The sequence below is a fragment of the Astatotilapia calliptera genome, chromosome 3 (genome assembly GCF_964374335.1).
Source record: "Astatotilapia calliptera chromosome 3, fAstCal68.1, whole genome shotgun sequence".
Classification (NCBI taxonomy): domain Eukaryota; kingdom Metazoa; phylum Chordata; class Actinopteri; order Cichliformes; family Cichlidae; genus Astatotilapia; species Astatotilapia calliptera.
Window position 1 is genome coordinate 13,062,621 of NC_137424.1, and position 13,575 is coordinate 13,076,195.

The 13,575-nt window shown below is 42.7% G+C and overlaps 1 protein-coding gene across 4 annotated transcripts; it reads left to right on the top strand.

Moving 5' to 3' along the window:
• The first annotated feature begins 1,614 nt into the window (after positions 1-1,614).
• LOC145425149 (uncharacterized) lies at positions 1,615-12,068 on the top strand. 4 transcript variants are annotated; one of them, XM_080298106.1, is made up of 4 exons: positions 1,615-1,882; positions 5,176-5,281; positions 8,921-10,609; positions 10,935-12,068. In XM_080298106.1, the coding sequence occupies exons 2-4, from the start codon at positions 5,264-5,266 to the stop codon at positions 11,625-11,627; spliced, it is 2,400 nt and encodes a 799-aa protein (XP_080154232.1). In that variant the 5' UTR covers positions 1,615-1,882; positions 5,176-5,263; the 3' UTR covers positions 11,628-12,068. The 4 variants fall into 4 exon arrangements, with proteins under 4 accessions (XP_080154232.1, XP_080154233.1, XP_080154231.1 ...); XM_080298107.1 differs by lacking the exon at positions 1,615-1,882 and adding an exon at positions 4,881-5,023; XM_080298105.1 differs by lacking the exons at positions 1,615-1,882; positions 5,176-5,281 and adding an exon at positions 5,333-5,846 and having other exon boundaries at positions 10,938-12,068.
• The last annotated feature ends 1,507 nt before the right edge of the window (positions 12,069-13,575 follow it).

Consider the following 13,575-nt stretch of genomic DNA (forward strand, 5'->3'; position numbering starts at 1 on the left):
CGCGCGACCTTCCTCTGAACCGGAACTTCCTGTTTCAGCCTTTGTTTGTATTTTGGCATGAGGAAAATGGCGGCGTGATCAGATTTGCCAAACGGGGGGCGGGATTGTGCCTTGTAGCCGTCCTTGACCGTAGTGTAGCAGTGGTCCAGTGTCCTTTCACCTCTGGTGGGGCAGGTGATGTGTTGATAAAAGTTCGGCGCTGCGCGTTTGAGGTTGGCGCTATTAAAGTCCCCCGTCACAATAAGCGCAGCGTCCCGGTGTTGTGTCTGGTGCTGTGTGAGTGCCTCATGCAGCTCGCATAAGGCGGTGACTGTGTCCGCTTGTGGTGGAATATAAACGGCACTTATAATGACCGATGTAAATTCCCGAGGTAGATAAAAAGGACGACACATGATGGACAGTAGTTCCAGATTTGGTGTGCAGGAGCGTGTGAGAGGAACAACGTTCGCACTGTTGCACCAGTTGTTGTTCACCATTAAACACACGCCGCCTCCCCTTGACTTCCCCGAGTCCCGTGTCCTGTCCATGCGGTGAACCGAGAAGAACTCGGCCGGCTGGATGGCGTGGTCCGGCACCGCTGGGTTCAGCCATGTCTCGGTGAAGCAGAGGAGATTGCAGTCCCGAATGTCTCTCTGGAACTTTATCCTGGCCCTGAGGTCGTCAAGCTTGTTCTCCAGTGACTGGACGTTGGCGAGCAGGATGCTAGGCAGAGGTGTGCGGTGTGCACGAGCTCTCAGCCTGTTCCTGACGCCGGCTCGCTTCCCTCTAGGCCGCCGCCGCTTCTCTTTGTTCTCCCTCGAGATCTCACTCGGCCAGCTCGGGTCCGGAGTTAAAAACTTCGAATTGTGAGTACATTGTATACCAATAGAAACAAGAGTGTCACTGTCATACCTAATGTACCCAATGGTGATGGTTTTGCCGATTTAGAAACGCTGAAAACTAACTTAAAAAACAAAGACAAAGAAAAAGTGGTCGGAGCAGTCGTGACGGCAGCCGACCTCACCGGCGCCATCTTATATCTATATACGTAGTTTATTCCAAGAAGATATCATGTCTCTCCCATATATAGAATATCTTACTGGAACCGACATGTTCCAGATATCACCTGGAAGACAGTCTGGATGATCCCATAAATATCTAATTGTGAACAAGGTGAAGGAAATCTCATATAAAATTCTTCATAAATGTGACCCAGCCAGTCACTATATGGTAACATTTAAAAGAGACATAAATACTAATTGAACTTTCTGTGGGGATCATCCAGAAACTGTGGCACATCTCTTTTGGTTCCTCTACACAGAGATTCTGGAAGAATTTAGCAGTTTTGTTATTGTCTATAGTTTAAGGGAGTTTTCTTTACGATGGGAAAATGTTTTATTCTTTTTCTTTAAGTTCCCCAGGAAGAATGATAAATGTTTTTTATAAAAAAAATTGTTAATACTTTTAGCTATTTTATATCCATGAATGTAAGTTTATTAATAAAACACCATATTTCTGCCTTTTTATAAGGATATGAATTGTACATACAATCAATTTCAGACTCAACCAACAAAAAGCCTCTCAGAACAATATTTATATGTTGATTTTTTTCGCCTACTCATATCATAATTTTTTTACTCCTGGTTCTGTATGTTCATGTTCTGTTCTTTTGTAAACTTCATCTGTTTGTATGTTGTATACTCATTGTGTTTCAATAAAGTTCGATTTAAAAAAAGGTACGTTCTAAACGAAGCTTCAGACGTCACTGATCACGTGACTCTGGCCAAACGAATCAAGCCTCGACACGGTGCTTCTGAAGCAGCGCGTTGATCTTTCTGACACACGCACCGGAGCGTCAGCTTCAAGCGGACCATCACTACGTCTCACATCTAAAGGTGTCAAGGTAACTTTGAACTGAGTTCAGTCAATCTGGAGTTTTTCCAAGTTTTCTGTTGCTCTCTGTGAGAGAAGAGCGTTAAAGGCGGGGCTCTCCAGAGTCCAGCAAAACCGGAAACCACAGCTGGGTGTGTGTAAGTGTGCAAACCAATAGAATGCATCGTGGTGGGGGGGCATCACGGGCAAGAAAAAAATAAAATAATCGGTCGTACCCATGCTTCCCCGACGTCATGCCAGCGCATATTGGGAAATTCGTAGGCACCGATCGGTTTTCTATCAGCCATTTGCTGGGAGTAAGGGCGCCCTCCGTTTGCGAGGTGCGCCTGCTGCTGGCGGCACAGGGAGGAGAGGGCGGGGCGGCGGGGAGTCTCTGGCTGGCTGGAGCGGCATCTAATAACCAACTCGCAAAACAAAATAAAAACAACACAACAAACAGCTATTATGATACAGACTTATAATCTGCACCGATGTTTTTTCTAAATTCTATAAAGTGAGCGCGAGAGCCCTCGGTGCGCCTGCGCGCTGCTGAAGTCAAAATAAACTTTATTGTCATCTCCGCTACAGACAGTCCAGCATATAGAGAGACGAGACGACGAGGCTACAGTTACAGCGGTGCAAGTAAACAAACAATAAATATAAGAAGAGTAAGAAAATAAATCTACACTTTAGGACTCGGGGTAAAGGATCAATAACAATTTAAATTTATAATTTACAGTTTGATGATTTAAAGTCTCACACAACCCGTCAAAAGGGGCGGGGCCGGCTGCTTCCAAGTAGAGCACATTTCATTTATAATGATGTAAATCCAAGCCCATCATGGATTCACGATCTGAATCCTGGGTTGTGTGAAATCCCAGAAATCAACCTTAGACAAAGTGAATCTGTGAACTAAGGTCTGTTAGGTTAATTGTGCTGATCCTCGGGTTGGGGGATTTGTGTTTGTACTGGAGCGCAAAATTCAAACCAATGGACAACAAAAGTTCAAAGCCATCAGGTGCTCAGGTTAGAAAAAAGAGAAAAGATGCAGGTAAGCAGACGTGTGATTGGATAATGGCAGCTCATCCTGAACCAATCAGACTAAACTCCAAACAATACATTATGTTACAGATTTTAATATTAATTAGTCATTGTTACTTGTTGATTTGTCCTTTTCTCATTGTGTGACGAATTATGACGACTGTTTGGTAGCTGTTATTGTCTCTCTCTTCATGTGTGTTTCTCTGGTGAAACAATAGTTTTGTGTTAATGTTAGGGCTGCACGATTTTGCATAAAATGAGAATCACGATTTTTTGGCTTAGAATTGAGATCATGATTCTCTCATAACAATAAATAAACATAAAAACAACAAACGTCTCACATTTTGTTGTTGCAGCAAAATGTTGTCCTGCTTGAAATTCCGTCTCCACCGTTGCTCGACGCTGCGTGTACAGAGCAGGTAGTGCAACAATAGAAAAATAGTTGCGGGACGGCACTGTGTAGCGTTTGTCTAGGGTGTTGATCGTTTTCCTAAATCCCTCGTTTTGCACAGTGTTGATGGAGCCATATCTTTGGTCAGGTGATAAGTGATAGCCTCCGTGATGTCTTTGTGCCTGCGGGAGTTCGACGTGTATAGGGAAGCGCTGTATAAGGTTCCCGTTATTGATGTTTGGGTGGTTGACCGGGACGGATTTTCTCCTGTCACTTTCTCGTCATCCCTGACGTGCTCTCCGTTGTTGTTTCCCTGCTAATTTTAGCATCACACGGCACAGCTTCGGTATCACGTGGTATAAGGCTCCGCCCTTGTCATTTGTTGAGCAGGAAGAGTGAGCGCTTGTTTTTATGCAGAGTACGTCCCGGATCAAAATGTGAAGTTTTACAAATCACCACTCCTGTTATTCATGATGATTTCAATAACATCACATAATAACATGTAACATCCTGTAAGCACAGTCTGCCTGTGTCTTTTCTCTGAAAATGAACATTTTCAGCCAATATAGGTAATACATCAACATGGCTGCCGTGGCTAAGTTAGGAATATTTATAATGTCATTTCCAAAACTTGCATATGATCTGCAATTTGTAGCAGATCTGCTGACTGTCACAGAGCAGCTGGAGCAGTCTCAAATGCAGGTCAGTCCACTGCTGCCACCTGTGGCCAAGTGCCATAGCTAGTGCTGGATGAACTCGTGACACATCCGCACCTGTTTCTATGAACACATTGAGCAGAGTCTGAGTGGCTGCACTTACACTGGTGCATTCAAACATATTGAAAGATGCCAGCGATGTGGATTGTCAAGACTCAAACCAACCATTGAGCAAAGACAGCAGGGATCACTTGTTTCTGTTTGTTATACAGCCAGATTTACTCGTGACACACATGTGCAGCTGCTTTATGGTAAATGGTAAATGGCCTGTATTTATATAGCGCTTTTACTAGTCCCTAAGGACCCCAAAGCGCTTTACATATCCAGTCATCCACCCATTCACACACCCATTCACACACTGGTGATGGCAAGCTACATTGTAGCCACAGCCACCCTGGGGCGCACTGACAGAGGCGAGGCTGCCGGACACTGGCGCCACCGGGCCCTCTGACCACCACCACCAGTGGTGGTGGTCAGAGGGCCACTATTCTGAATTTGTTTCAAGCACAATACATTTGTTACACATGTTGGGATATTGTATTTGTTTTAAATGTTATATCCCTATGTGGTATGTGACTTGTGTTGCCATGACGCCAGGTCTCTCTTGGAAATGAGATTTTTAATCTCAATGAGATTTTTTTTTTTTACCTGGATAAATAAAGGACTAATTCGTAACTTTCAGTGTTTTCCGGTCTTCCAAAAGAAGAAAACGCTTCAACTACATGACATGCAGTTGTGTATTTGTTTTCACCTTATCATACACTTGAAGTTTTACAAATCACCACTTCTTTAGTGAATATCATTTCAGTCTCAGACAATCTCGTTTCTCTTACAGAGGTTGAATGCACCTTCTGCGGATGGCGGTACCACACAGTGTGCGTGGACTTTCCCTGCACAGAAGGCAAATGCTGTGAATGCTAAATAAACAGAAACAAATGATCCCTGTTGTCTTTGCTTGATGATTGGTTTGAGTCTTGACAATCCACATTGCTGGCGTTGCATCTTTCAATGGCAGCAATGGCAGGTATCGGTGCTCAAACCTTTTGTGTTTGTTTACAACAAGTTGCCCACCTCGGGAAACAAAAATGTGTTCTTTTACTTGTCAGATGAACATATGAGCCACTTTGACTCTTCAGTGCAGTGTGGAGCCTAACAAAGATCTGTTTTGTGTCCCAGCTGATCAGCAGGAGGAGGAGAGTCTGACGGAGCAGCAGAGGAACATTTTCAGCTACTTGGATTCAGCTCAGCCACTACAGAGGAAACAATGAGCTCAACACAGAAGGTGACAGACAGAGCAGGACCATATGACCAAAGATATTTATCACCATATACATCTGAACATTTGCCATAACGATGTAGCTGATGATAGAATTGACACCAGACAAAATACTTTACAGCTGCACAACTTTATTAAAAACCCATCAATGTATTTTCACTGAAACAAGCAGCTGTTGTTTATGTGCATTAAAGTTATATAAAAATGTAACAGTGCAAATGCAAATTCCTCACTGACAGTTTAACCAAAAGGCGTTTCCAGTGGAAACTGGCCGACACATCCTGAGCATAACCATGTATAATATCCACTAAACTTCAGAAGAGGTTATACAGTCGTGGCCAAAAGGTTTGAGAATTGCATAAATATTGGAACCTGGAGAAGTTGCTGCTTAAGTTTTTATAATAGCATTTTGCCTGCACTCCAGAATGTTATGAGGAGTGATCAGATGAACTGCATCGTCCTTCTTTGCCATGAAAACGAACTTAATCCCCAAAAAGCCTTACCACTGCATTTCATTGCTGTCATCAAAGGACCTGCTGAGACCATTTCAGTGATCGTCTTCTTAACTCAGGTGAGAATGTTGGCGAGCACGAGGCTGGAGATCATCATGGCTGTATCCCGATTCAGATTCTGCAGCTTTAAAGTCCTCAAGGGCCGCGTACTCAAAGACCGCTAAGGCCGAAGTGCTGACTTCTGCTAAATGGGTCAAACTGGGCAGAAAGTCTACAAACGCATAACATCCTTATAGAATATGATGTAACACTATAGATCAACTTAGCTCAGAATATATAAAGCATATAAACAATTACAGCAATATGATGCAACAAACACAGCAGCTACTGATCCAAAATACTCAAAGCTTCATAGAACTGAAACCAACATTTATTTTTAGCTCCATTCTGCTGCTGATACAGACTTTAGGTTTCTGAACATTAAACTTGTTGCTGCCTTTCATAGTGTGTAACTTGAAGGCCCTGAGTACTTTCTCCCACACTGGAAACACTGGGATGATCACATTATTTGAACATTACCTAATAAGACTGATTCAGGACAGACAGTTATGTTAAACTTTCCTAGCAGTCCTTCACAAACAGGGAACAGTCTGTCTATTCTCTCCATCTGTCAGCTGCTGCTGGCTCTTCCTCCTCCTCTTCCTCACACACTGCTGAGTTTGTCCTGGTGGATCATCAGGGCTGCAAAGCCTCACAGATGATGTGCAGCAGTGGGTCCCTCAGTCTGTCCTCACTCTGGACACTTGCAGTCGTCACACATGGAAATCAAATGTGTGATAAGCTGCAGGATTCAAACACAAGTGTAACTTATAAACACATGTTCATACTTTTATTCCACAATCAGAGAGAAAGAAACAGAGAGAGAGTGCAGGACAGACAGACAGGTGACAGTCTCAGGTGTACACACTGCTACACAACAGCACCAGAGAAGCAGGATTTAGTGTTTGTGTTATTACGAGTGTAAACAAGAAGAGTTCCAGATGGTGCAGTGGACACATGTGTGACTGCTGTGATTAAAGCATCTTTCTTTCAGCTTAACGAGTGAACCGTCAGCTCGTTCAAACACACGTTAAAGTCCGTTTGGCTCGACACCACCGAACAGAAGCAGCAATATAACACAGCTAACATTAACAGTGCAGTGGATCCTGCTTGTGCCGTGATGTTCAGGACTGCAAACCGAGCAGCATCACTGACTTTCAGCTTGTTGTGTTTGTGGATATACGACTGACTTTAATTATCCACAAAATCATCACATTCTCTGTAAGATTAAGGTCGACTATTGAACGGCGTATATTTTAAAGGCTTTAAAACCAAGTAAACGCTGAAAGTACAAACATCACTAATGTCACATAACTCTGCCGACAAGGCATAGCTATGGCTATGAAATGCTCTTTGTGTATCACTTCTTCATTATGAAAGATGTCATTAATGCACTAGTAATGTCTCATCTGGAGTATTGTTCAATCATTTGGTCAGCAGCTAATAAGACAGATCTTAACAGACTTCAGTTAGTCCAGAATAAGGCGTCCAGATTAGTGTGAAGATGTTCATACTATACTAATATTGATAAAATGCATAATAACCTTTCTTGGCTTCCTGTACAGGCTAAAATATTCTATGGCTTACTTGTAGTTCTAAAGAAAGCAATTCTGTTAAACACACCACATTTATTCTGCTCAGCTGCAGTATCCAGATGAAATACATCATCATATTACACAGTTTTCAACAAGCTGCAATTTAGTAAATGCTCGAGTTAAAAGTAACGTTTTGTAAAACTGTTACATTTAGAGCAACTTTTAAGTGGAATAAGTTGCCTTAAAAAATTAGAGAATTATTAAAAACTTCAATGAAGACTTAAAAGCCGATTTACAGAGCTTTTAGTTGTTGTAAATATTGTAAGACATGATTTTTGAAATTTGTGTAATGTGCCTCAATGTTATTGATATTATTATTATTATTATTGATTGCTTATATTTGAACAATTGTGAAACCTCACTGTGGATGTAAGAGTGAAATTATGTGGATATCTTGAATCCACTTTATTGTGTAATATTTTATGTGAGTATTTGACGGAAGACAAGCAACATCTGTTGTGGAAGCTAACGGGGTTCCTTTAGAATAAACAAACATAGGATTTATTATCACTGAATAATTCTGTATAAATCTATACAAATTATAGAAATATGTAATAGGAAACAACAAAATGATCTAAATTATAAAATAGTGTGTGTGTGCGTGTGCGTGTGTGTGTGTGTGTGTGTGTGTGTGTACAATCAGGAGGGATGGGCATGATTTTAGTGTTTGAACAGTCATGAATTATCTTTAACAGCAGGTTGGATGTAATGTGTTAGAACTACCAGCAGGTGGGGATAAGAGACCTTTAAGGTGTTTGGTGCCACGCTCCACCTTCAGGTTTAAAACTAGTGTTAGGATGCCTGGGTCGTCGACCCAGGGTTTTTGAGTTTATATTATTTATACTGTCTAGTTTTTGGTTTCTTTGAGTTCTGTCTTGTGGCTTAGGTCTCTGTCTTCTTTAGTTGCTCTGTCTCCCCTATCAGCTGTATCCCCTTGTCTAGTTCGCGTCTATGTGTATCCTAAGTTCCTATATCCCCGTGTTCAGTCAGTGTTTGTGTCTGCCCTGTTCCCACGTCTCTGTTCCCTTTGTAGTGCCTGCATATGAGTCTGTGTCTTTGTTCAGTCTGTGTTATGTGTTTCCTGTTTTACTTTGAAAGTCCATGTCTGATGTTAATGTGTCTGGTTTTGCTTCCTCTTGTCTCGTTAGGGCTGATTTGCCCCAGCTGTGTTTCCCTCCTGTTACCCATTCCCTGATTGCTCCCTCTGTGTATTTAAGCCCTGTGTTTCTCTGTGTCTGTGTCGCGATCTACCGTTTATTTTGCTGTGTGTTTTGCCTGTCCACCGGTGTTTATTTTTGACATTTTTCTAGTTATGTCATGTCGTGTTCAGCATTAAAGCCTTTTTGAGTTCACGTCTGTCTCCGGAGTCTGCACCTTGGGTCCTTTTCCTGTCTGCACACAGCCGCACCCAACAACTAGTGTTAATGGAGTTTGAAGGTTGTGTTTGTTCCACGACTGCATTTCACTCACTGCCTCTGTTTGTATCTCTGTCACTGCAGGACCAACATGGAGCCAGAAGTCAGCGCTCTCAGGAGGCCGACAAACCTCACAGAAGAAAGGGAGAGAAAAAACACACCTGTGACGAGTGTGGGAAGGGCTTTACTGTGAGGGCTAAACTAAAACGGCATCAGGTCATCCACACTGGAGAGAGACCGTTCAGCTGTGACTTGTGTGGAAAGTCTTTTTCCTGGAAGGGTTCCCTAAAAACACACCAACTCATCCACAGTGGAGTTAAAGCGTACAGCTGTAATCAGTGTGGCAGAGCTTTTACTCACAGTAGCAGCTTACAGAAGCATCTAGTTACCCACTCTGGAATTAAGGCATACAGCTGTGATCAGTGTGGCAGAGCTTTTACTCACAGTAGCCACTTACAGAGTCATCTAGTTACCCACTCTAGAATTAAGCCATACAGCTGTGACGAGTGTGGGATGGAGTTTACTCTGAAGGCTTCACTAAAACAGCATCAGGTCATCCACACTGGAGAGAGACCGTTCAGCTGTGACTTGTGTGGAAAGTCTTTTTCCTGGAAGGGTTCCCTAAAAACACACCAACTCATCCACAGTGGAGTTAAAGCGTACAGCTGTGATCAGTGTGGCAGAGCTTTTACTCGCAGTAGCAACTTACAGAGTCATCTAGTTACCCACTCTGGAATTAAGCCATACAGCTGTGATCAGTGTGGCAGAGCTTTTACTCGCATGAGCCACTTACAGAGTCATCTAGTTACCCACTCTGGAATTAAGCCATACAGCTGTGATCAGTGTGGCAGAGCTTTTACTTGCATGAGCCACTTACAGAGTCATCTAGTTACCCACTCTGGAATTAAGCCATACAGCTGTGATCAGTGTGGGAAGGAGTTTACTGAAAAGGCTAAACTAAAACAGCATCAGGTCATCCACACTGGAGAGAGACCGTTCAGCTGTGACTTGTGTGGAAAGTCTTTTTCCTGGATGCGTTCCCTAAAAAAACACCAACTCATCCACAGTGGAGTTAAAGCGTACAGCTGTGACATGTGTGGAAAGTCTTTTTCCTTGAAGGGTTCCCTACAAAGACACCAACTCATCCACAGTGGAGTTAAAGCGTACAGCTGTGATCAGTGTGGCAGAGCTTTTACTCGCAGTAGCAGCTTACAGAAGCATCTAGTTACCCACTCTGGAATTAAGCCATACAGCTGTGACGAGTGTGGGATGGGGTTTACTCTGAAAGCTTCACTAAAACAGCATCAGGTCATCCACACTGGAGAGAGACCGTTCAGCTGTGACATGTGTGGAAAGTCTTTTTCCTTGAAGGGTTCCCTACAAAGACACCAACTCATCCACAGTGGAGTTAAAGCGTACAGCTGTGATCAGTGTGGCAGAGCTTTTACTCGCAGTAGCCACTTACAGAGTCATCTAGTTACCCACTCTGGAATTAAGCCATACAGCTGTGACATCTGTGGAAAAACTTTCAGCCAGAGAGGGAGCCGAAATACACACCTACGCATTCACACCAGACATGATGTGTACTCCTGTGAACAGTGTGGCAAACAGTTTATAACTCACACAGACTTACAACGACACATGTTTACCCACACTGAGGAGAGACCTTATCAATGTGACCTGTGTGAGAAGACTTTTAAATCTCCACGTCACCTGAGACGACACCAACAGATCCACACCAGAAAGAGACTCTACAAGTGCAGCTACTGTGAGGTATGTATTTATATTGTTATCTTGTCATTTTAGCCTGACTGTTTGGAACAACTCTGCTCATTAAACTGTGTTAGCATGTTAGCAATTCTACTGCATGGAAAAGCAGCTCTGAGTGATTATTCAGATTTTCCTTTCAGTTATGATTTTAGTATTACTGTAGTATTATGGTGGTAGTATTGTAGTTATTGCAGCCCAGTAAACTGAGTGTGTTAACTGAAACAGTCAAATGTAGTTGGACGTCTGCAGAGATGCTCTTTATTTCAGGCGACGTTCAGGATGCAAATGTTGAAGGACTGACTTACACTGTCTTTGTGTCTTTGTTTAGAAGCAGAGCGACACAGATGGATCCAGTTCTCAACCCTGTCATCACTGTGGTGGTGGGAAAGACTTTCATTGTGACCTCTGTGGAAAAACTTTCAGTCAGCAAAAGACCCTTAAAAGACATCAACGTAGACACACTGGAGACAAACTGAAATACTGCAAAGAATGTGGGAGGAGCTTCACCACATCACATCACTTAAAACGACATGAACTGATTCACAGTGGGGTTAAAAAGCACCTCTGTGATCAGTGTGGGTCATCCTTCGCCACTGCAGGTCAGCTTAAATCACACAAACGAGTCCACACAGGAGAGAAACCACACAAGTGCAGACACTGTGAGAGAAGCTTCTCACATTCAGGTCATCGTAACAGGCATGAACGTGCACACATGGAAGGAAACTACAGCTGTGACCAGTGTGACAAGAGCTTCAGGAATCTCAGATCATACTCTGCACACAAACGATCCCACGTTACTAATAAACTGTTTCACTGTTACCAATGTGCCCAAACATTCACCTCATTGTCTGCTCTGTGCAAACATCAGCGCGATCACTCAGGGCTGAAATCACTCCCATCACTGGATCACAGTGAATCTGAAGACACAGAAAGATCCTCTGGTTTCTGTGTCAGACTCAAAAAGCTTGAGATCAGACTCCACAGAGTTCAGATAGAATCATTTAAACTTGTGTTGAACTGAACTGGTTGCTGGGCTGAACTTCTACATAATACAGATCTACATGGGATCTTCTTTTCTGTTTTTTACTGAGTCAGTTTTGTCCTTTTTTCTCTGTCCTGGTTTTGCTCGTCTGTAAATGATTGAAACTCAGTCAAATAGTTCATTGTTCTCCAGCAAAACGTTTTGGAAACTCATGTTTAACCTTTAAAACTCTGACATGTTTTAGCACACAAGGCTTCATCGGGGAGTTCACTCATGATTGGACCATGACAACAAAGGTTTTTAGTTCTTTCAAAGAGAGTCTTGGAGATGTTTGATGTTTCTGTTTTTCTGAAACCACCTGAAAGAAAAACTATTTTTCTTGCTTTATGTAGTGTGGAAGTTTTTAATGTTTCTTCATCTGTGATGTTCTTGAATGTGTTCACGTGAAGATGGTACAAATAAACTGTCCTTTCAGCTTTAGCTCCTAATTTATTCATTATTTATGGATGTAGCACAGCAGCCGTCTCTTGATTAACACATGGAGGGCTCGGGATCTGATGGTGTCGTCTCCTTAATTTGCCCACTCAGTAAATCTCACTCATGGCCAAGAAATTGAAATAAACCTTGTTTCCCTGCTGGATAGTGATCCACTGTAACTCTGCTCCTCCTTCCTGTTTAGGATTTCTGTGGCTGAAGTAAAATTCCCTCCATCCATCACTTATCCCAGCTAACCCAAAGTGAAATAAAGTTTTGCTGGTCTTAAAAAAGCATTACAATAATGGGCATTACCAATGCAAACTGAATGATACAGAAGATGAAAGAAGAGACTTTGATCAGTTAATAAAGCTCATGATCTGGATTCATTGTGGCTGCTACACAGATACTTCTGGGTCACTTCTCTCAGTTAGGAACCTTCCTCACCAAACTGACTGTTGGACGACACCCCTGGTTTCATGAGAAATTGTTTCAGCCATGATTTCTCTTCCTGTATTTCAGAGTAAAGACTGAAGTGACAAATGGAAGCATGTTTAAAAAACACAATGTGAGAGAGACGTTGAGGTCCTTAGAAGTTACCCTGGGTTTTTCTGTCACCCTGCTAGATGTTACACACCTTGTTATTGGACTGATTTCTACTGCTGGGCCCTATTTCAAGAAGCCGGTTTAGAAAACCCAGAGTGAAAAACGATACTCAGGGTTGAGTAACCCCGAACTGTCCAACTCGGAATATTCGGTTTCAGAAAGGCTGATAACAATTAGTTCAGTCAACGCGGAGTTGCTTTAACCCCAAGTTAAGCGCGCGCACGAGGATACATAAAGGATACATAGGGGATACATAGGGGCAGGGATAGCTCAGTAGGTAGAGTGGTGGCCCCATGATAGGAAGGTCGGGGGTTCGATTCCCCTGAACAGCTACCCTGAGGTACCCCTGAGCAAGGTACCGTCCCTACACACTGCTCCCCGGGCGCCCAATGGCTGCCCACTGCTTCACTGAGTGAATGGGTTAAATGCAGAGAGCGATTTTCCCCACGGGGACCAATAAAGTACACTTTCGTCTTTCTAAAGCCCTGATTAGTGGAGCACAGATTAAGCGAGTCACCATGGAGACGGAGGGAAAAAAGGCGCGGTCAATGTATTTTACAGCGCTTGACGGCCGAAATTCTGATGGCAGCATTTGCCGATAACATGCAAATTTTGCAGAAAAAAGTAACACAGCCTCAGCTGCAAAAGAAAGAGAGCATGCATTGCAAAACATAGCCGACAGAGTCAATGCGTGAGTGTTAATTTAAACATTGATCCAGGGATTTCCACCCATTTAACACGTTATTTTATTTTATTATATTTTATTTTATTTTTTATTTTATACATTTTATTTTGTGATGTGATGTGAGCGCAGGTGCAACCCAACAGGCCCCAAACGTTCCTGGCAGCAAGTAAAAATGAAATATAAAAATATAGTCCAAACAGGTAAGGTGTAATTGTATCATGA

What these genes read in the sequence shown, in the direction of transcription:
- LOC145425149 (XM_080298104.1), top strand. Translation starts at nt 5,706, where the DNA reads ATGAGGAGTGATCAGATGAACTGCATCGTCCTTCTTTGCCATGAAAAC. An exon ending in TGATCGTCTTCTTAACTCAG is followed by an intron (nt 5,847 to 8,920) that starts GTGAGAATGTTG and finishes CTGTCACTGCAG; the next exon opens with GACCAACATGGAGCCAGAAG. An exon ending in ACAAGTGCAGCTACTGTGAG is followed by an intron (nt 10,610 to 10,934) that starts GTATGTATTTAT and finishes GTCTTTGTTTAG; the next exon opens with AAGCAGAGCGACACAGATGG.